At 52.3% G+C, this 19738-nt stretch overlaps 2 protein-coding genes across 5 annotated transcripts in view; one reads left to right on the top strand and one right to left on the bottom strand.

The window, feature by feature from the left end:
• Positions 1-271: 271 nt before the first annotated feature.
• Positions 272-3377, bottom strand: THTPA (thiamine triphosphatase). Of its 2 annotated transcripts, XM_046007234.1 has the most exons (4): positions 3047-3377; positions 2726-2914; positions 2088-2639; positions 272-1007 (listed from the first exon to the last, which is right to left on the bottom strand). In XM_046007234.1, exons 3-4 carry the CDS (start codon positions 2632-2634, stop codon positions 862-864), a joined length of 693 nt encoding a protein of 230 aa, XP_045863190.1. In that variant the 5' UTR covers positions 2635-2639; positions 2726-2914; positions 3047-3377; the 3' UTR covers positions 272-861. The 2 variants fall into 2 exon arrangements, with proteins under 2 accessions (XP_045863190.1, XP_045863191.1); XM_046007235.1 differs by lacking the exon at positions 2726-2914.
• Positions 3378-6165: 2788 nt separating this feature from the next.
• Positions 6166-19738, top strand: part of ZFHX2 (zinc finger homeobox 2) — a 30444-nt gene continuing 16871 nt past the window's right edge. For 2 of the 3 annotated variants that reach the window (XM_046008428.1, XM_046008426.1), the window contains exon 1: positions 6166-6467. The gene's annotated coding sequence lies outside the window, so the exon portion shown is untranslated. Of the gene's footprint in view, positions 6468-6766; positions 6885-19738 lie in introns of those variants that run through there. The other variant, XM_046008427.1, reaches the window with a different exon arrangement.

Genomic DNA, 19738 nt, shown 5'->3' with positions numbered 1-19738 from the left:
AGTCTTATCTAAGAAGTTTGTGTCTTCCCTTGAGCCTTAGGAACCTGTTTCAACAAAGAAGGGCTCTTTCTACCCTCTCCAGGTTGGGGAGCAAATTTGCCCCTAAACTTCCACAGGAGGCACTCTACAATCTGGTCCAGAGTAGGGCACAGCAGCAAAATGAAACAGAACTTCCAGATTTCTTTCTTTTTTTTTTTTTTTTAAGATTTTATTTTTATTTGACAGAGACACAGTGAGAGAGGGAACACAAGTAGGGGAGAGTGGGAGAGGGAGAAGCAGGCTTCCCAATGAGTAGGGAGCCCAATGCGGGACTCGATTCCAGGACCCCCAGGATCATGACCTGAGCTGAAGGCAGACATGTAACGACTGAGACACCCAGGTGCCCCAGAACTTCCAGATTTCCAACAGGGATTCCTACGTACTTCCCCAACCTGCTCCTATTCCCTACACCCCAAGGCAGGGAAATCCCTGCTGCCTCCCCTCATCTCTAACTCAGCTGTAAGGCAGTTTAGGAGCCGCTGGCAGAATCAATGGCATCGACCAAGGAGGGGGGGTGGCAAGGGATTTTCCTGTGCTTAACTACTGATCACGGCTAAGTGGAAATCCTATAAACACGAGCGGAAATCAATGGAGGCTGCTTAGCGGCCAGGGGAGAGGGGTGGCCCACAGATTGCATCTGACGGATGAGGAAGAAGAGCAGCTAGGGAGGGCTCACGGAAGGCTAGCTGAGGGTAAGGTAAAGAACAGGCGGAGCTAGAGAGAGAGGAGTCACTGTGGGAAGGAGGCCTGGGGAAGAGGCACAGGCTCAGGAAAGAACCCTGTTAGACCCAGAGTTCTCTTCCCTGTTGAAGAAGTGACAGCCTAGCCCAAGCTGCTGTCAGGAGATTTAGTCCCCTGTGGCTTCTCTCTGGGGCTGTATACTTCCAGCAGGTGCTGATAGTCCTGAGGCCGGAAGCGCTGGAGGTACACCATCACCTTAGGAGGTGCTGTCTCCTGTGTGAGCACACCTGCAGGCAAAAGGAGGAATGAGAGGAGAGAACCAGACGGAGGTGCAAATGCTTTGATTCCGCTCCCTGCCCTCCTAACCAGACTTCAAAGTTGTTTCCAAGGCAGTACTGGGATTCTGAAGGCCATCCAAGCAGTTTCTGTAACCCACCAGCGCACACCCTGACTGGCCTGTGCCAGTGGGGCTTACAGGGGCCACTTCGGGTAGGAGTGAAGCTGGGAAGCCAAGCATGAGCCTCTCCTCCGGCAAGGAGAAATGGTGAAGAGGTGCTCAGATGCCATGAAGACAGAGGGTGCCTCCCTATCTACTCTTTTCAGTTACTGCTCCTGGCCCCCAGTCAAGATGAAAGCTCATGCAGGCAGGCCGAAGCTCATTAGGTTGATAATGAAGCACAAGCAGAGATGCACACAGAGAAACAGGAATGTAGAAAGGAGAGAAGCAGCAACCACCATGGGGTGGGATTCGCATAGTATTCTAGCCTCTATGTGGTATGGAGCGGTGACAAGTCAGTGTCTTATTGTTAGAGCCTGGCAAGCATGCTGGGCTTATAGCAGGAAACTCAACTCAGCGTATGTTTGCTGAGGAAGCAAGAGCAGCATTCCACCGCTTGAAGGCCTCATGGAATGCACAATCCCATACTTCTGTGGATGAACTGTCTACAGAAGAAGAAATCTGCCTCGACTTCTCCTGTGTCTGTCACATAAGTACAGCGTTCTTGCCTTTTACGCAAAGCCAACAGGACAAATTAAATGAGGATCTAGGTAGCTATAAAAAGAAGAAAACAGGATTTGGGGGAAGAAAGGATGGATGGAAGGATTCAAGCAGAGAACGGATGCAAACTTGGAGTGGCCAGCAGTGTGAGAACTAAATGAGGCAAGGATTGGGGGAGATTAGAGACAAGGAAGGATCCAATCCAGGTTAGATAGCTTCTGTAAAAGCAAACCATCCTCCAAAAAATTGCCAAGACGATCCCTGTTACAGAAATAACCCCAAAACCCTCTCCTCTGGCTGATTTCAGTGGATACATCCAAAAGAGTGGTAGGGAAGGCAAGGAAATGACAGAAGGGCACGTCTCCCTCACCAAGCATACTGCTGAGGCTGTGGATCTTCTCTAGGGCAGCTGGGACCTCAGCCTTCTCATGCACCAGGGCCTCTACCTCACCCACAGCGTAGCCAAAGTCAGCTGTATCCAGGTCCACCGTAAGCGAAGGCTCCTCTTCATCAGCTCGGGATAGCACCAGCTTCCAGGCACTACGCTTGGTCACAAAACTAGCTACTTCCTGCAGCCCCAGTGGGCCCAGCACAGCAGCCACACTTTCGAACTCCAGGACATCAGCTCTTAGCACCTTACAGAGCTGAGCCACAATTGCAGGCTCAATTGTGAGTTCCATAAACTCAGTGTGAGGTCCTGAGACAACAGCTGCTCCAGGATACTTGAGCTCCCACCCACTACCCTCTCTCTGTCGCAGCCAGTAGTCAGCCCGCATGAGGCTCAGCTCAGGGGTGTCATAGTAGCAGTCCCGGAAGGTGACCTGGTGCTCCAGGGTGCCCCCCAACTCCTGCAGCCGCTCCTCCGTGTCAGGGCCAGGAACGAACTTTCGCTCCACCTCAATCAATGGCTGGGCCATGCTACCTGCAATCAGTAAATCAATAAACATTTGCTGAGCTCCCAAGGGTGCTCAACCTTGCAGGGTGACAATTCAGCAAACCACCCTCTACCTGGGAAAAATTTATGAGGCACACGCTGTCACGGAGCTCTGTGTTGGGGCCACAGCTCTCTCTCCCTGCCTCAGAGATGGATGGTCCTGGTCTGTCTCTGATGTCTTAAGGTTCTGCAACAGTGGCAGATCTCCAGGTAATCTCTTACAACTCCGGTGATGTCCTCAATCCAAAGGGCTCCCTAGAAAACTGTAGTGGGTGTCCTCCTTTCAATACTCGCCCTCTATACCTTGCTACCCCGGGTGGCCAGTGGCTCACTTCCCGCAATGACCCCGTCCTTCGCCACAGCACCGGCCAGGCCAGCGGAGCCTCGGGTCTCACCTCAAAGCCCGAGGGGCTCCCACTCGCTGGACCTGGAGATGGGCGAGGGGAGCCCACGCCACGCCCGCGAGGAATGCCGGGAGCAGTCCCTGATCTCGGACCTGGGGCCGGATCTCTGTGCACCTAGCCGGTCCCAGCACGAGCGGCCATATTAGGCCCGATGTGGCGATGCCGAGGACAGGCCGGGCGAGAGACCTGCTACGTGATAGGGGGTCCACGACCTCCGCGCAGGACCGGGAACGCAGAAGTACCCCCGCTCTCTGCTCCTCCTGCCCGACCCCTCCCGGCTCCCGGGGGTCTCCGGGTCTCAGGCCTCAGGCTGAGCCCGACACCCCGGGGTCCAGATGCATGATGGGAGTTGTAGTTCCAAAGGGAGATTTTGCTTCCTCGCCCCACCCGTCGCTATGGTGATGGGAAAGCTTCGGCTACTGCCCGCTGGACGCAACCTGAACTTGAGCAGGGATGGTGCAGGCTGTCGGATGGAAGAAGCTGAGCCTCAGTCCCGTCTCCAGGTCCCTCACTTCCTAGACAAACGGGCCTGAAATCCAAGCCACTAACTAAAACGCTATCCAAGAGAGATTTTATGACTGTAATGGTGGCCCACAAAATATAAGCCAGTGACAATGGGCTGAAAAGGGGGATAACTAAGACCAAATTAACTACTCAGGAGTTTTAGAGGGGGATAATACGTTCTGCATTGAGTGTTTAGGGCAAGGTTAAAAACTTTCTGTCAGAGAAGGAACAAAATTTTGAATAGGAACTAAAGACCTAATGGGATTTCAACAGAAACCCAGATGGAGACAGGAAAAGCATGAGCAAAGACCAAGAAGCTAGAGAGCACCTGGCCAGTGTGTGAGAAGCAGAAGAGGCTAGAAATACAGTTGAAGGCCAGATTGGAAATGGCCTTGAGTGCCAGCCTGAGGAATTTGTCATTGAGTTTCCAGGGGTCTCTGAGCAGGCCTTGTCTGGAGTGGGAGAAACTCTCACATTCGCCTAAAATACAGGAAGGTGTGAGGATGGCCCTTTGAGTGCTTTGGGAGACAAAACAGAGAAGAGGCCCTTCTTACTCTCTCTGAGGACTATGATTACCTGGAGATTGTGTGTCTGACCCTCTGGGTGAGGTAGCTTGCTGAGGAACAGTGCCTATTTTCAACTCCTATGATGAGTGAGAAGTGCCAGGTTCTCAACATCTGTCATCTTCCCAGGATGTTTCTGAAAACAAATGACCTGTGGGAAGTACTGTGGGGCAGACACATCTTGAACTTGGGATGTCTTGGATACATCCCTCCTCTACCCCATAACAGGCACCAGTAGTCAGGGAGGGGAGGACCCCCAGCCCCTAGATCCAATCACAGGCATACTTTTCATCCATCCTTCAAGGATTTTCAGTTTTCTTTCCTAGGGGGAAAAAACCTCTTCCTCTTAATTATAAGGTCCTCTTTCCTGAGTTACAAGGTGCTATTCAGTGGGGCAGAGGCAGCAGATTAACTGAAAGGAAAGACCAGACTCAGGAAGCAGATAGACCTGGGGTTGACCTTCAGCTTTGATTTCCAGGTGTTTGGTTTTGGGCATGCTACTCCACCTCACTAAACCTCTCCTCTCTTCTTGGTAAAAAGTGGACTGCCACAGTTATGGGTGGGGATTCAGTGATAAATGGTCACATCATAGAGACTCAAAATCTTCCTCTTTTCCTGTGAGCTCCAAGGTTGTTTTTTTTTTCTTTTCTCTCCTTTCTTACTTTCCTTCCTTTTCTTTTCTTTTCTTTTCTTCTTCTTATTATTATTATTTTACTTTTTAAAAGATTTTAAAAATTTATTTGACAGAGATCGCAAGTGGGCAGAGAGGCAGGCAGAGAGAGAGAGGGAAGCAGGCTCCCCGCTGAGCAGAAAGCCCGATGCTGATGCGGGGCTCAATCCCAGGACCCTGAGATCATGATCTGAGCCAAAGGCAGAGGCTTAACCCACTGAGCCACCCAGGCACCCCTATTATTTTACTTTTTTTTTTTTCAAAGATTTCATCTATTTATTTGACAGATAGAGAGAGATCACAAGTAGGCAGAGAGGCAGGCAGAGAGAGAGGAGGGAGCAGGCTCCCCGCGGAGCAGAGAGCCCGATGCGGGGCTCGATCCCAGGACCCTGGACCCTGAGATCATGACCTGAGCCGAAGGCAGAGGCTTAACCCACCGAGCCACCCAGGCGCCCCTTATTTTACTTTTAAGAGAAATAGGGTATAGCAGCTATTGTGAGCCCTGGAGTCAGACCATCGAGGTTTGAATCCTAGCACTGTCACTTATTGGCCATGTGACTTTGGGCCACTTAATTAACTTCTTTGTGGCCTGATTTCCTCAACTGTAAAATGGGACTAGCTGTGAGGATTAAGTAAATTAATGAACACGAAAGTGCTTGGAACTGTTCTGTGTACTCAACAAATCTGTACAGTTATTATTAGACTATAAGAGAGCTTAATAACCTAAGGATGAGGCCCAGGAGCCAGAAGCTCCCTTTCCCGACCCAACTCTGGGTGGAGGGAACAGAAGCTCTTGGAGACTTCCGAGTAACTGCTGTGGAAGAGAAGGTTCTGTACCCAACTGGAAAGGAGGGGGGACTGGTAAGGCAGGAAGAAGGAAATGGAAAAGAAAGGGGGGCCTGGGGCGTTCTGGAAAGCTGGTAGAAGCCCATGCTTATTCTGCGGCCGCTTTAAAACAACAAAACACATGCATAGTTTCTGTAGGCTGGAGGGAGAGAAAGAGAACACGAGAAAGAGTTTAAAGGCGCCTGCACCTTTGTAAGCACTGGCTTGGACCCGGCGCCACAGTGAGCAAGGTGGCCCCGCCCGCGGGCAGGCCTGCCCTCCGTCCTTGGTCCCGCGTGCTCACGCAGCGTAGGCTGGCAGGCGGGTGGGAGCAGGGACGGACTACAACTCCCGGCACGCACCGCGGCGGGCGGGACGCTGCACCTGCTCAGTGGGGCCGCCCCGGGCGCCTGGGTATTGATTATTCCATTGTGTAGGACGCCTCGGCTCCAGCCAGTGAATGAGGCGGAGGAGTGAGGGCGAGAAGGAGGAGGAGGAGGAGGAGGAGGGCGAGGAGGAGGAGGGCGAGGAGGAGGAGGCAGGGAGAGCGCGAGTGCCCAGGGTGAATCAATGGAAACCCCCTCACGAAGCCGGGAAAACACTTCAGCCGCAGCCAAATAGCATTGATTATTTTCCTTCACTTCCCTCACCGCCGTGAATTTATTTATTTATTTTTTCCATCTCCGTCCCTGACGCCCCGGAGTGAGCGCTGGAGGGAGGGAGGAGGAGGGGAAAAAAAAAAGGAATCAACACATCGGAGAAGTCCCTTCCAAGAGCCGCCCCCTCCCCTCCCCGCCTCGCGCTGCTCGGCGGCCGCGGTTCGACTCCCGTCCCTGCTTCCAGCTGAGGTGTAAGTGCATCGATTTCCGATGCTGCTGGGTTGGTTTTTTTTTTCTCCTCTCCCTCTCTCTCTTCTTCCTTTCCTTGCTCTTTGGAAGCTGGAGACGGAGGGGAGAGGAGGCGCTCGGAGACTGCCGCTGGAGGGCACGGAGAGGGACGGGGAAGGGGCTGGGGGAGGGGACACGGACGGAAGGACAGACAGACCTAGAGCCTGGGGAGAAGGAGGGGCAGGGGTGGGGGGGGAGGGGGTGTGCAAGGGAGGATAGGGTGGGGGAGAAAGATGCAGGGGTGGAGGGAGAGACGGCGAAAGGAAAAGGCATCGAGGCTGGACCAGGAGCCAGCCGGACAGACGGAGGGTAACGAGAGCCTAGACGGACCGCGCCGAGCTGTGCGGGGAGCCGGGGTCCCGGAGGGAAGGGGAGGCTGGGTGAGTTGCGGGCTCGGAGATGTCAGCCCGGAGGGGCCTGGGTCTCGGCTGCCCCCCGCCGGCTGCGGGATCGGAAACCTCGGCAGGGGGGCGGGCTGGCGGATGGGCTAGCATGCTGGGGGCGAGGGTGGGTGGAATGGGACGTGGATACTCTTAATCTTCGATCTCCGTTTTGCCTGAAGTTGAGCTTTTTTTTTTTTTTTTTTGTAAAGGTGCGAGCAGGTAAGGGGAGGCCACTGCTCCACTCAAGGTGAAGTGTGTCTCTCCTGGCCCTCCAACTCTCCACCTGCTCTGCTCTTGTGTGTCCTCCTCTTAGAGTAGCCCTGTCATTTTTGAGCACTCGACCACGCGTGGTCTCGATGTGCTTGTAGCCCCGCTGATTTGTGTCCACGAGTCCCCTGCCTCTTGATTTTGCCATTCTTCCCCTCGTTCATTCTCTGCACCCATCCATCTCTGGGTCTGTGTGTCACTGTCTCCGCGTGTGACTCTTCCTATCCGAGTGATCCTCTTCCTGTGTGTCCCTGTCACTATGTGTCATGCCTTGGCTGCCTGACTGGTCTGTCTGTCAGTCTACGACTCCATGCCCTCTCCTTCAGAGTCCTTATGATATCCCTGGTCTTTTGAAGCTACTTTTTTCATGCTTATCAGTCATGATTGTGGCAGTCACTGATCAGGGGCCTGGAAAGAGTCTGAAGGATGGGGCAGATGTGTCTCGTCAAAGGACTCAGGTACCCCTTCAGCACAGCCAGGACAGCAACCTCTTCCACCTTCACCCGCGAAGCTTTGGAACTTCTAGCATTGTTGACTGTCTCCTTTGCCATGTGCCCGTCTCCCCTGCCAGGACCTCTGGTCTCTTGTGTGTCATTTGCCTCTCCAGAAGCTTCCCACCACAAACCTCTTCCTTGCTGACTTGATTTCCTCCCTTCCCTCATTTTGCCATTGTATATTTTTTCATTTCCCCATTTTGCTTCACCCCCCTTTTTTTGCAATCCTGTCTCCCATGACCTCCCTTGCTTCTTCTTTACCTTTGTTCCCATAACCTGCCTTCTGCCTACCTTTTCTCCTTGGTCACCTTAATTTCCTTTTATCTCTTATCCTCTCACCCAGAATTTTAACATCCTCACCAGAAGGTACAAGAGAGCAAGGGGCTGGGAGAGGTGGGAGTATGGTTTGTGAAGGCACATAAACAGGCCAAGAAATCAATTTAATGGGCTTCCAGGGGCATATAACCCCTTCATCAGTCAGGGCCATTATGTCCATTAACTGTCAACTTTGATTTTGTAAGGGGACATTCTCTAGGACTTTGAGCTCCACCCTGCTTGGTTGCCTCTCGTCCTTTAGCTCCTTTTAGGTATCAGTGGCTTTTTCTTCACTTTCTAGCTCGTCTTCCCGGGCCCCTATTATTATCATATTTGGATTCAGCATGATCTTTTACAGGACTGTTTTCATTCATATGACAGAAGCTATCTTATGCAAGAGGCCAGGTTCATTCAGCCTAAAGAATGGGAAAGGTGGATAAAGAGTCAGGAGAGTTTGCCTTGTTTTAAGTGCATCATTGTTTTCCAGCCCTCTGGGCTTGAAAGGGTAAGAGGAGGAGGTAGATAGGGGCAGAAGATGGATGATTTCAGAGGTGAATAGTGTTCCAGAAAGGAAGAAGAGGCTGGTATAATAAATGTATGGGGTAGAGAAATGCATGACGTGTGAGAATGTGCAAAAGGAAAGGAAGAAAATCCATGCGGAATGGGGGCAGGGAAGGAACTGAGGGGTGATTAATGAAAAATTGGAAGAATGAAATAAAACACGAGTTTAGAGCGATACAGAAGATGGACAGAAATGATAGAGTATTCCTAAAGAGGAGGTCAACAGAAAAGGCAAAATGCAGTGAATACAATGGTAAAGTGGGGGAAGGGAGGAATTGAAGAATAAGATGAGGTGGAAAAAGAATATGGTACAAAGAAGGTAAATGGAAGGCAAATGGAGGAGTGCTGAAGCAGATCAGAGCCGAACAGAGCTTGGGAGGCGGAAGAAAGGAGAGGATGAGGTATCAAAGGAAACAAATGCCTCTGGTGTGAGAGGGACACAGCGTGACCGGTGCAAAGAGAGCTCCACAGGAGGGGTGATTTGGAAAAAGGCATAGCAGAAATGCCACCGGGTGAAGCCCCGCAAGAGAGAGATGCCAAAGGAGAGGCAGAGAGCATGCAGAGATACTGGTGGAGAGAGAGGGAACGAGACCTCACAAGCATCCGTTCCACCGGCCACATCCCTCACTACCCCACCAGAGGCCTTTGCTTTTCATTCCCAAGCCAGGGGGACACAAGCAAAGAGATGAAAAAGTAGAATTCCCATTTACTTTAGCTGACAGGAACTTTAATCTTTCTAGTCCCCCCGAGAACCAAAGGCCTCAAGCTCTGATGTCATAAATTGCTGGTGTTGCCCTGGCAACCTGACAGGGTTCCTCCCTCCGTGATGTCAGAGCAGCTGGTGTTACCTTGAGACCCACAGAGGAACAACTTGCTGCTTTGCTGGGAGCTGGGCACTATGGAGGCCAAGGCCTGAGTGTGATCTCTAGGATCCCTTGGTCGGTAGCTTGACCTTGCCTCCCCAAAGCTGTTCTGAGCTCAGAGTGAGATCTCCTATGTGAGTCCCTGACATTCACTGGAACCTGCCGGAGCTAGAGGAAGAGACCTTGGGAGACCGGGTGGTAGGACTGAAAGGCAGGGAAAGAAGGAAGAAAACTGGAAATGGCAGTTTGGGAACGTGAAAGGAGAAGGGCCTTGTGAGCAGGGAGGAGAGTTGAAAATGTAAGATGAACCTAGCTCTGGGTTTAGGAGTGGAGACTGAAGCTAGAAATGCAGAAGAGAGGAGATCAGAGCTATGTGAGTGTAACCTGAGGCAGGGATAGAGAAAAGGGCTGGGTTCTGAAATGCCAGAGGGCACAGTGGGGAGGGGGAGGGGGGACTGAGTTGAGAGAGGAAGCTGTTGGGTGACAGACCCAGGGTTAGTCAGGATGGCCCTAGGTGCAGGTGCCTTGTCCATCTACTTTCCGATTGTTTCCCAGCACATAGCCCAGCATCTGCACATAGATGATGCTTAATAAACATCTGTTGCCTGAATGTTGAATTAATCAGAAGAAGCCAGGGAAAGGAGTTGCCTACCTTCCTCTCAGGCCTAAGTCTCCATAAACGGGCAAGTTGGGAAAGCAGAAACTGAAGGAAAGGGCTGGAGGGGAGTTCACTGAACAGCAGTGAGATCTGAGGTGGAGAGAGGAGAGACTGTCTAGGTTAGAGGCACACTTGGTGTCAGCCAAGGCAGCCACACTTGGAGGGCTGACTCTAGGGGCCGATCTGGGGAGTCTTTGGAGAGATAATGGGAAGAAAACATGAATGAACAGTCGTAGGAACCCAAGAGGAAGATGAGGAGGAGGATAGAGAAAGGAGGTGGTTTCCAGAAAAGGGTGGGAGTTGTTTCCGAAGACAGAGTTGGCAGATGTGAATTGGAAGTGGCATCCCCACTCTACCCCATTCCCAATCATGGAACCACAACTAAATCAGTCATACCCCTGCCCGCCCCCCAAGTCACCAAGAGTTCAAGAATCAATACCAGGCCTGTCCTACACAGCCTCTCCCAATCCAGGCAAACCCAAGGAAGTCAGCACTGGCCAAGTGGGCCAGCAGGCAGTAGGCATAGACCTGGGTGTCAAGAACCCTGTGGGGATGGCCTTGATGCCTGACTGCCCATTGTTGAGAGTCCAGAGGCTCTAGAAAGGGATGGGGTGTGGCAAGAGATGTGGAGTTCATCACAACTCTGAGGGAGATCTGCAGAGGGAGGTCCCAGTACACGGAAGTCTTCGAGAAAGATGCATGGGTCAGGGATTATAATCTTGTTTCTATGGTGGAGTCATGAAGACCCTGAATGGGTTGAGGACTCTAGGAGAGAAGACCTGGAAGGGAGCAAGCAAGCAAGTGGGGAGCCCTGGGAGGGAAGGGGAAGTCTGGCTATAATAAGAAAGGCCAGGGCAACTGGAGAAGGGGCTGGGGGGGGGGTACCCTGAAGGGAGGGTAGTGGTGGCTGGATGCATTGTCAGCCACCACCGTGGACTTGGGCAGCTCATATTTTGCAGCAGGCGACAGGCTGTCGACACGGAGGTCCTTTACCTCACCGTTAGAAACTCATTTCATTGATTTTTCCATCTTTCTTCTCTGCCTTCTCAGTCATCCCACCACTCACTTTCCCAGAGCCCCTTGCCTCTCTGGGGAAAGCCCAGGGGCCTGCCTGCCCACCCCTCCTCCACCCCAGGCTCTTGAGACAGGGGTGAAAGATTAGAGGGCCCTCCCTCGGCATCCTGAGGTAATCCCATTGGCTCTCAGTAGCCCCCTCCTGTAGGAAAGTAGTCCTGAGACTAGGGCCTCTGGATGATTGTTCGAGATGCCCAGTTCAAGGGGTGACCAGGCTAAGATCCGCCTGTTCCCTTGTCACCAAGCTATACCACTAGAGTGCAGGCTGCATATACCTGAAGGGAGACATTTTTTTTTTCTTTTTAAAAGATTTTTATTTATTTATTTGACAGAGACAGGGAGAGAAGGAACACAAGCTGGGAGAGTGGGAGAGGGAGAAGCAGGCTTCCAGCTGAGCAGGGAGCCCTATGCAATGCGGGGCTGATCCCAGGACCCTGAGCGGAAAGCAGATGATTAACAACTGAGAGACTTTTTTTTTTTTTTTTTTCCTAATTCCTGCCGAGATAGCTGGGTATCCCTCAAAAATTTTCTTTCCAAGTCAAGTGAGAGAACAGGAGCTGCCTCTCTATGTTTGGGCAGGAATAAGGGATTACATGAAAGCAAAGCTTCCAGTCTTGGAGTCACCGCAGGGCCATCCACCCGCATGGCGGCCTGTACAATTAGGAGGACATAGTATCAGGAGCTCTTTTCTGAAAGAAGGTAAATGCATGCAGGCTCGCGCTCAGTGTAGCATGCTGACATGCAGTCAGTGGGGCAGGATGGGTGTGGGCCAGAAATTTTTACTTCAGTGTGGACATTTCCCTAGTGCCTCCTCTAGTCACAGCCAGCTACCCTCAGCCTCTCCCTTTGGGGCTGAGATCAGAGGAAAGGTTAGGAGTCAATTGCTAGTCATTTGGCTTCTCAGTGAAGGAAGGCAGAGGGTGGGACCAGAGTGTTAGACTGGGTTTCCCCAAGGAACTGATGGGGAAACACGCCATTTCCATCCTCATATCTTTCCATCCTTGTTTTCTCCGTGATCACCACCCACCCCCCCACCTCAGTCTCAAGCCCAAGGCAAGGCCATCTATCCTCCTTTTTCTCTGGTCTCCGAGGTGGTTTTTCGGGTCTGGGATGTCTGAGTCTAGATTCTGCTGCTGCTTCTGACTCATGGGCCTCTTGCCCCCATGGCAGCTGTCTTCTTTCCTGTCCAATCCTTTCCAAGTTCTGGACCTCTGGCATGCTTGGGCCAGAATGCCTTCTTCCATCCCCAGCTTCTTCTGGCTGTCCGATTTCCAAAATCCAGAGATAAATCCTGATGCTTCAGGGAAAGGAGTGCACTTGAGGTTAGGAAGAGAGAAGGCCAGGGGAAGCCAAGAAGGGGGTGCAGGATGGATGGGGCAGGGAGTGGGAGAAGCGGGGACCATTAGAGGATGACTGAGAGAGGGAGTCCGAGGCAAAAACCATGTGACTTGGAGCTGGAGTGAAGGCCACAATTTAAATGAAAAAGGAAGGAGGGCGGTAGGCTGTGTGGCTGGGGGAAAGAAATGGAGGAGCAAAACCGGGAGTCTGACCCCCTGCCGGGAAACGATGGCAGCGTTGGAAGGGGAGGGAGGGAGAGTGGTTGGGGAGAGGCTTTAAGCCGAAAAGGCAGCCTCGGCTCGGCCTCCGTGGCAGCCCTGAGTTCAAGCCGTGCTGGCTTTGACCCTTGTGGGAGGAACTGAAGTGGCAAATTAACGACGATAATGAAGTCACTGCTCCTTGTTTGTCTTTGCTGGTTTCCCCTTGAGATTTGTCCTTTGGCCAGACGGGGCAACGTGGGGGAGGGGAGGGCCAGCGGCAGGGAAGGGCGGGGGAGGGGCGCGGAGGAGAGGACAGGCAAGCAGAGATGCGGAGGCCGAACGAGGAGGAGGGAACCTAGGCACAGCGGTGGCCGAGGGAAGGGGACGCACCAGGAGCAGGGGAGAGGCGAGGGGAGCGGAAAGCTGGGACGGAAGAGAACAATGGGGAACAGGGCAGGGAAGCCTGGAAGGAGGAGCACAAGACCAGGAGGGAGAAGGAGAGGTGGCACCGGGAAATGGCGAGCCGGAGGGAAAGAACGTGGCCGGGCTGCGGGAGCTGCAGCTGGCTGGGCCAGTGGGCGGGGCTTCATCTCCATCTCTAATGGCTGTGAAATGAGGTTAGCTCCATTAGAGGCGGCGAGAGTGTAACGGGATCACACTCATTAGGGCTGGGCCATCCCAGTAATCACCACCACCCCAAACACGCCCGCGCCAGTCGGGCCGCGGAGCACAAACAGGCACGCGGCAACACACCCGCACCGGACACCCCGCCGCCCAGCGGGCAACCCCCGGCCCCCACCGGCAGAATCGGGGCGTTGGGGAGACCCAGCCAGAGGCTTGAGAACCAGCACCTTCACTAACCTCGAAACGGTGCTGGGACCGACAGCCCTACACCCAGGCCCTCGGCCACACACAGAGTCAGAAAACAGTAAACACACGCGTACACCCCAACTCAGGAAATAAGGCACGTGGATGAATAATTACCGTTTCCATTTATTGATCACAAAGTGCTGGCCTGGATAATGATCATCTCAATGGACAGAACTCCATGAGGAGCCAGTCCCCATTATGTATAGGAAGAAATCGTTTTTAAGCAACTCACCCGAAGTCATTTACATAATACAGACTAGAACTAACATTTGATTCCAGTTTGACCCTAAAGGCCGCGTTCTAAATCATAACCATAACCATACCGTCTGTCTTGAAGTTCGTCTATTATGGACGCACATGTGTAGACTTCCAGCTTTAAGAGACATTATCCCAAACGAATACACATATCCTCAACTCCGCCTTTTGATATCTAGCTCTCCCTCCACCCCAAACACAAACACACAAAAGGAATGGCCAGGGCCCCTCATTGACTACAGTGTGAATAGCGCCCCCTGGAGTTGCACAAAGCCTTGGTCCTCCTTTGGCCCATCTTCTAAGAAATTGAGAGTGGCCATCACCTTCCAAGCTGAGAGGACCTGATGTGTATCCTCAGGCTTATATGTTCAAGGCGGGACGCACATAAGGGCAGAGTAACACACACAAAACTCAAAAGACCTCGTTCAAAATAACATGGCAGCCAGAGTTCAGAAGCTTACGAATTGTGCTGGGGTCAGGCTACCTGAGTCCAGTCTGGGCTCTACTTCCCAAGTGTGAGACCTTAGAAATTCCTTAACCCATTTAAGTCTGTTTCCATGTTTGTAAAATGGGAATGAATAGCTGTAGTTTTCATCAGACTGCAGGTCAGAATCAGGTGATGCAGGGCTTGGCCAGGGCTCAGCATGGTGCTGGCATACAGGAAACATTTAATGACATTATTATTAGTTGTTGTTGTGACACAATTTATTTATTTATTTATTTATTTATTTATTTTTAAAGATTTTATTTACTTATTTGACAGAGAGATATCACAGGTAGATAGAGAGGCAGGCAGAGAGAGAGAGCGAGGGAAGCAGGCTCCCTGCTGAGCAGAGAGCCCATGCGGGACTCAATCCCAGGACCTGAGATCATGACCTGAGCTAAAGGCAGCGGCTTAACCCACTGAGCCACCCAGGCGCCCCTGTGACACAATTTAAATGGAGTTGTTACCATCACAAGGGTTCACAGAGGCTCAAAGAATTAGAAGTGTTTGTTTATATACACAGTCACTTAGAATGGTATTCTTTCAAATGATTCTAAAGAATTGTATGTAATTTCTTTCTGAGTACAGAGAGATCAGCAGTCCTCTACAGAGGTCCCCCCTGCCAGGATCAGATAGGATCCTGAATCTGAATTCAAGGGCACTACTTCCTGCCCCTCATATAGAAGAAGGGTTCAGAGCTAGCTTTATGGGGTTGTCTGGCTTGAGTCTCCCCTATGATATCACACAGCCCCACCCTGCTGCCTTAACAACTGAGGTGTCATTAAGGAAGATGCATGGTCGAAAGGGTCCACTCCTCTCCAGGACATCCACCCCTCCAGCAGCCCATTCAACATGCCATGTAAATGTGGATGGATGTTCAACTAGCTAGCTGTGGTTTTAGTCCACAGTTTCCTTTTGACCCCTGCCTTATGCTCCTAGCCTACCCCCCCAACCCCTCAGTCTTCTTCCTCTCTGTCTCTCCTTTCCCCTCACACCTCATCCAGTTAGTTCTCTCATGCCCACCTTATCTTGCAAGATTTAAGACACAGCCCCCTTGCTCCATCCTTCCCAGGGAGGACAGGCCACCTGCCCAATCTGATGTCAAAGCTGGGAGGTTTTAGTGAGATTCAGTAATCACATATGCGGATCAAGATCAGGCCCCTTCCCTGAGCTTCCCTACCTCTCCCTCTTTCTCCTGCCTCTTCTCTGCGTTAGCTCTTTCTTTACCCCCTATGACACTCCTTCACCTGCCTGAGAATCTCATTCCCTGCCATTCTCATTTTCCGTCCAGTGGACAAAACTTCTATTGCACAAAGTAAACACTGCCAGATATTTGGGGTAGAGGGAGATGGAAAGATCTAGGAGAGATAGGTAGGATTAAAATAGAGGAATAGGTACTCTTGAGACTAATATTACACTATATGTCACTTGCTAGATTTTAAGTAAAAACTTGAAATGTGAAAAATATATAAAATGGAGGAATAGGAGTACCTCCTTTTGTTTTCTTTTTAAATAAGAAGGTAAGATTTAGAGACAGAGAAAACGATCATTTTAAATGCAGGGAGAGTACGGTACCTGGGTGGCTCAGAGGGTTAGGCTTCTGCCTTCGGCTCGGGTCATAGTCTCAGGGTCTTGGGATTGAGCCCTGCGTTGGGCTCTCTGCTCAGCAGGGTGTCTGTTTCTCCCTCTCTCTCAGCCTGCTTGTGCTCTGTGTGTATCAAATGAATAAATAAAATCTTTTTAAAATTTTTTTAAAAATTTAAATGCAGGGAGAGGTCATATAGTTTTGATCCAAGCATTAGCTGCTTCTGCACCCTGGCCAAGTGTGGGCCCAGGGAACGCTTTCATTCTCTGCTCTGGGATGATGGGGTATCTTGAGGCCTGGCAATCTAGAGGACCAACTGAGAAGTGAACTCTGCTGCTGGGCACACTTAGATTTAAATCCTGTCCACTGCCCTCAGTTTTTGAAATGGGCAGAAATTAGAGGATGAGTCCTAGTCAAGAGGGACAAAGCGGGGTATGGGGGTGGCTCAGTTGGTTGGGCACCTGCCTTCAGCTCAGGTTGTGATCCTGGGGTCCTGGGATGGAGCCCTACATGGGGCTCTCTGCTCAGCAGGGAGCCTGCTTCTCCCTCTCCCTCTGCCTGCCACTGCCCCGGCTTGTGCTCTCTCCCCCCCTCCATGTCAATAAATAAAAACTTAAAAAAAAAAAAAAAGAAGGGGCAAGGCGGAAGGAAAGTTATCTCCTACCTGCAAACACCTTGCTCTACTCTGTGGGCAGAGCTAGCGAAGAGAGAAGGAAAAGAACTAACCTGACCATCCAGTGTCCACTGGACGTGCACACAGTCTTTACAGTGGCCAGGAAGAAAGGAATCCTTCTTCCCATTTTCCCAGCTAAGGAAATAGACAAGTAACTTACCAAGGTGGCACAGCTGGTGAGTGGGTGAATCAGCACTGAACCTGGGTCTGCGTGAATCCAAAGCCCATGTTCTTCCCCTGCCCTAAAAATAAAGCTCATTAAGTCAGAGTTTATTTGCTGTTTATACCAAAGAGTCCCCCTGAGATAGGGCACTCACTCCATCTTTCCTTTTTCTCTTCGAGACCTCTTCTCCATGGCTGAGGCCTCTTGAAAGCAACAGGTTGAGACAAAATGAGGAGAGAGCCCAGGGCTAAGTGAGTGTGGAAGAGAGCAGTGCTGTAGGCAAGAATTTCAGAGAGGAAAAGAGAAAAGCCAAAGTGTCTGTAGGGCTCTGATGGGGAAATCATTGTATGTAAATTTTAAGCAAATGTGCTGGTGCTCTCAGGCAGACTTTTCAGGGAAAGCCTTTGCCTTGTCCTTGGGCTTGGAGAAAAGAATGGAGTGGGGTTTTGCTTTCTGGTTTAAGGACGGAGGCCGGGAAGAGAAAGGCGATCTGTTCCTCGCCTGCCCGGCCTGTCTTCTCCTTGGTGCTGTTCCTTTGGTAACCACTAGGGAGCAGTAGTGTTCCTTTCCCCTCTCCTAGTCGGCTGTGGCCGGGAGGGGGCGCTACCCACGGATAGTCTTAGTCTCGCTGGGCTCCGAGGCAGCGCCCCAGGCCGGCTTTGCCTTGGCTTCCGTGGGCCAGCCTGACCCCACGCCCTAATTCCTCCTCGGTGAGGGGCAGATTGTCTCCTTCCTCGGGCCTCCTTTCTTTGGTCCTTCCTTTACCCTTGCTCCTTTAGCTCCTGTAGTTCTCGGGTCTTAAGTCTCACTATGCTCTATCTGCCTTGTGTGGTCTCTTCAGACGGTCATAACGTCACATTCAAGCCTTTTGGCCCATCTGTCTCTCTCCCCATAGCTTTCTGGGTCCCACTGTCTGTGTTGGAGCCTCCTGGCTCCCTCCTGTTCTAGGTACTGTGTGTCTGCCCGGAGAACAAGGAGCGCACATCAAGCCGGAGGAATTCTTGTGCAGCTGTAAATCTGGGTGTCTGAGGGACAGGTCTGTGCAGTTCAGTGATGACGGCTGTGGGGCAGCCGCTCCCCAGCTCAGCTTTGACAGTAGCTCAGCCTTCTCTTCTCAGCCTGAGCAGCAGCCAGGAACAAGGCTCTGAAAGAGGAAGAGGGCAACAGAAACAAAAAAAAAAGAAAATCTCTTCTATTTCTCCACCTCTCCGTCTTCCTTTTTCTCCGCTCCTCGCCCCGGGAGGGAAGGAAGCATTAGGGAGGGAAATGGAATGAAGGGGCAGCAGGGGAGCTCTGGAGACTGAGGGCCATTTTGGAGCTGGAAGATTCCTCTCAGGGGACGACTACACCCTCAGAACTCTCCACCCTCCCTTGGCTCCAGGCCTGCCTCCTCCCATCCCCCTCGGTGGCAGCAGCCTTGTAATTTAAAGCTCTCTCTGTCGCCTCTAATGTGATCCTCTCGTTTTATTGACTCTCTCTGCCGTCTGTGGCGCCCCTTCACATCAATCTCCGCTCTAATCACACCGCCGCCACTGCCTGCTGTCTCCCCTAACCCCTCTCCTCCTGGGCCCCAGCCCTTGCTGCCACCTTTCCTTTGACTGTCCCACCACTTCCACCCTCTGCCTGGCCCGCCCTCTTCGCCCCCTCCCTCCCCCAGAGGCAGGAATGCTAGGGCCCTTGAGGGGCACCTTCTCCCCTTCCTCACCTCTTGGATGTGCACCAAGGGAGAGGAGACGCCCTTAAGGACAGCCCGGACCTACAGGAGGAATGGCAGCAGTCTGAGGGTGGACAGGACGCTTGGCCCGGGGCTGGGGGGGTAGGTGGAGGGTGGCTTGGTTCGTCATCTGGTTCTGCACCATCTCCAGCAAGAGCTGCAGACTGAGTTCCAGGTAGGAAGGGCAAGGAGAGGGACACAGGCCCAGAGAAGAAGAGAGTGAGGAAGGAAATGGAAGGAGGGGGGAAAGGTGAAAAACTAATTGCTGTAGTTAAAGGTTTATAATAAATAGAGGATGAGGGGGAGAAGTGTGGAGAAGTGGGGTGGGGGGGTGGGGGGGCCCGCACTGAGGCAGAGATAAATTTGCAATTGAAATTCTTTCCTGTAGAGGAGGAGGGGGAGGTGGGGAAGAGATTTGCAATTTTAAACAGCTGCCGACCTCCCCTCAGCTGTCTGGGTCTCACCCACAAGCTAGCCCAAAGCTAAAACTCCTTTGGTTTCTAGCTAGCAATCAGCTGGGTCTTTTTCCAGGCCTGGGAAATAAAAGCTTTGGAGAAAGGGTCTGGGGCTTAGGTCTTCCTAGCACCTCCTCTGAAGTTGGAGCTGGAGTTGGGAGGCAGGAGGAAGGAGGAAGCCGCTGGACGATGGGATGTAGGCGCAGTGGCCCCGCGGGGACAGAGCACCACCCAGGTCAGCCCTCCGTGGCAGGGCCCCGAAGAAGCCTCTCGGGCCCAGCCTCAGTCCTTCTCACCAGGTGGGGCGGCGGAAGGGTGGCGGGCCCCCATTGTGGGGGGTGACAGCGGATTGTCAGGCCCTAGTGAGCCAGCGCACCTACCCCCAAGGATTCTGCAGGGAGGGACACCTTTCTCAGGCAGGGTCGGCCTTCTTTTTTCTGGGTATCTAGGATAACCCCTCCATCTAATTCCTTTACTTCCCTCTCGGTGTTCCAACGACCTCCCCCCTCCACCCCTCGCCCAGGTGCTGATTTGCATTTTCATTAGCATGCTGCTCCAGCCCCACGCGGAGCTCCTTAATGGCTCCGACTTCACGCCTGGCTAGCCCCCCAGGAGGAGGGGGGGATTGGGAAAGGGGGCCTGCAGGCTAGGTGGGGTCAGACGGAAGACCAAGTCCTAATGGAAGAGTCTGAAGGTGAGGGTTAGAGGTGGCCCAGGGAAAGAGAGGCCACATCCCTTCCCGGCACTGGGCTGAGCTTGGAAGGTTAAGTTATTAGAGACTGGCTGATAGTAAAAACTGGAAAGGATGCAAGCCACTTGGGACATGGGGAGAAGTATGGGATGGTGATGTCTGGGGAATTGGTGAGTTGGGTGGGGACAGGG

This window comes from Meles meles, chromosome 6 (genome assembly GCF_922984935.1).
Source record: "Meles meles chromosome 6, mMelMel3.1 paternal haplotype, whole genome shotgun sequence".
In the NCBI taxonomy this organism is placed as follows: domain Eukaryota; kingdom Metazoa; phylum Chordata; class Mammalia; order Carnivora; family Mustelidae; genus Meles; species Meles meles.
Note: the sequence above shows the minus strand (reverse complement) of the source record. Positions and strands in the feature narration are given on the sequence as shown.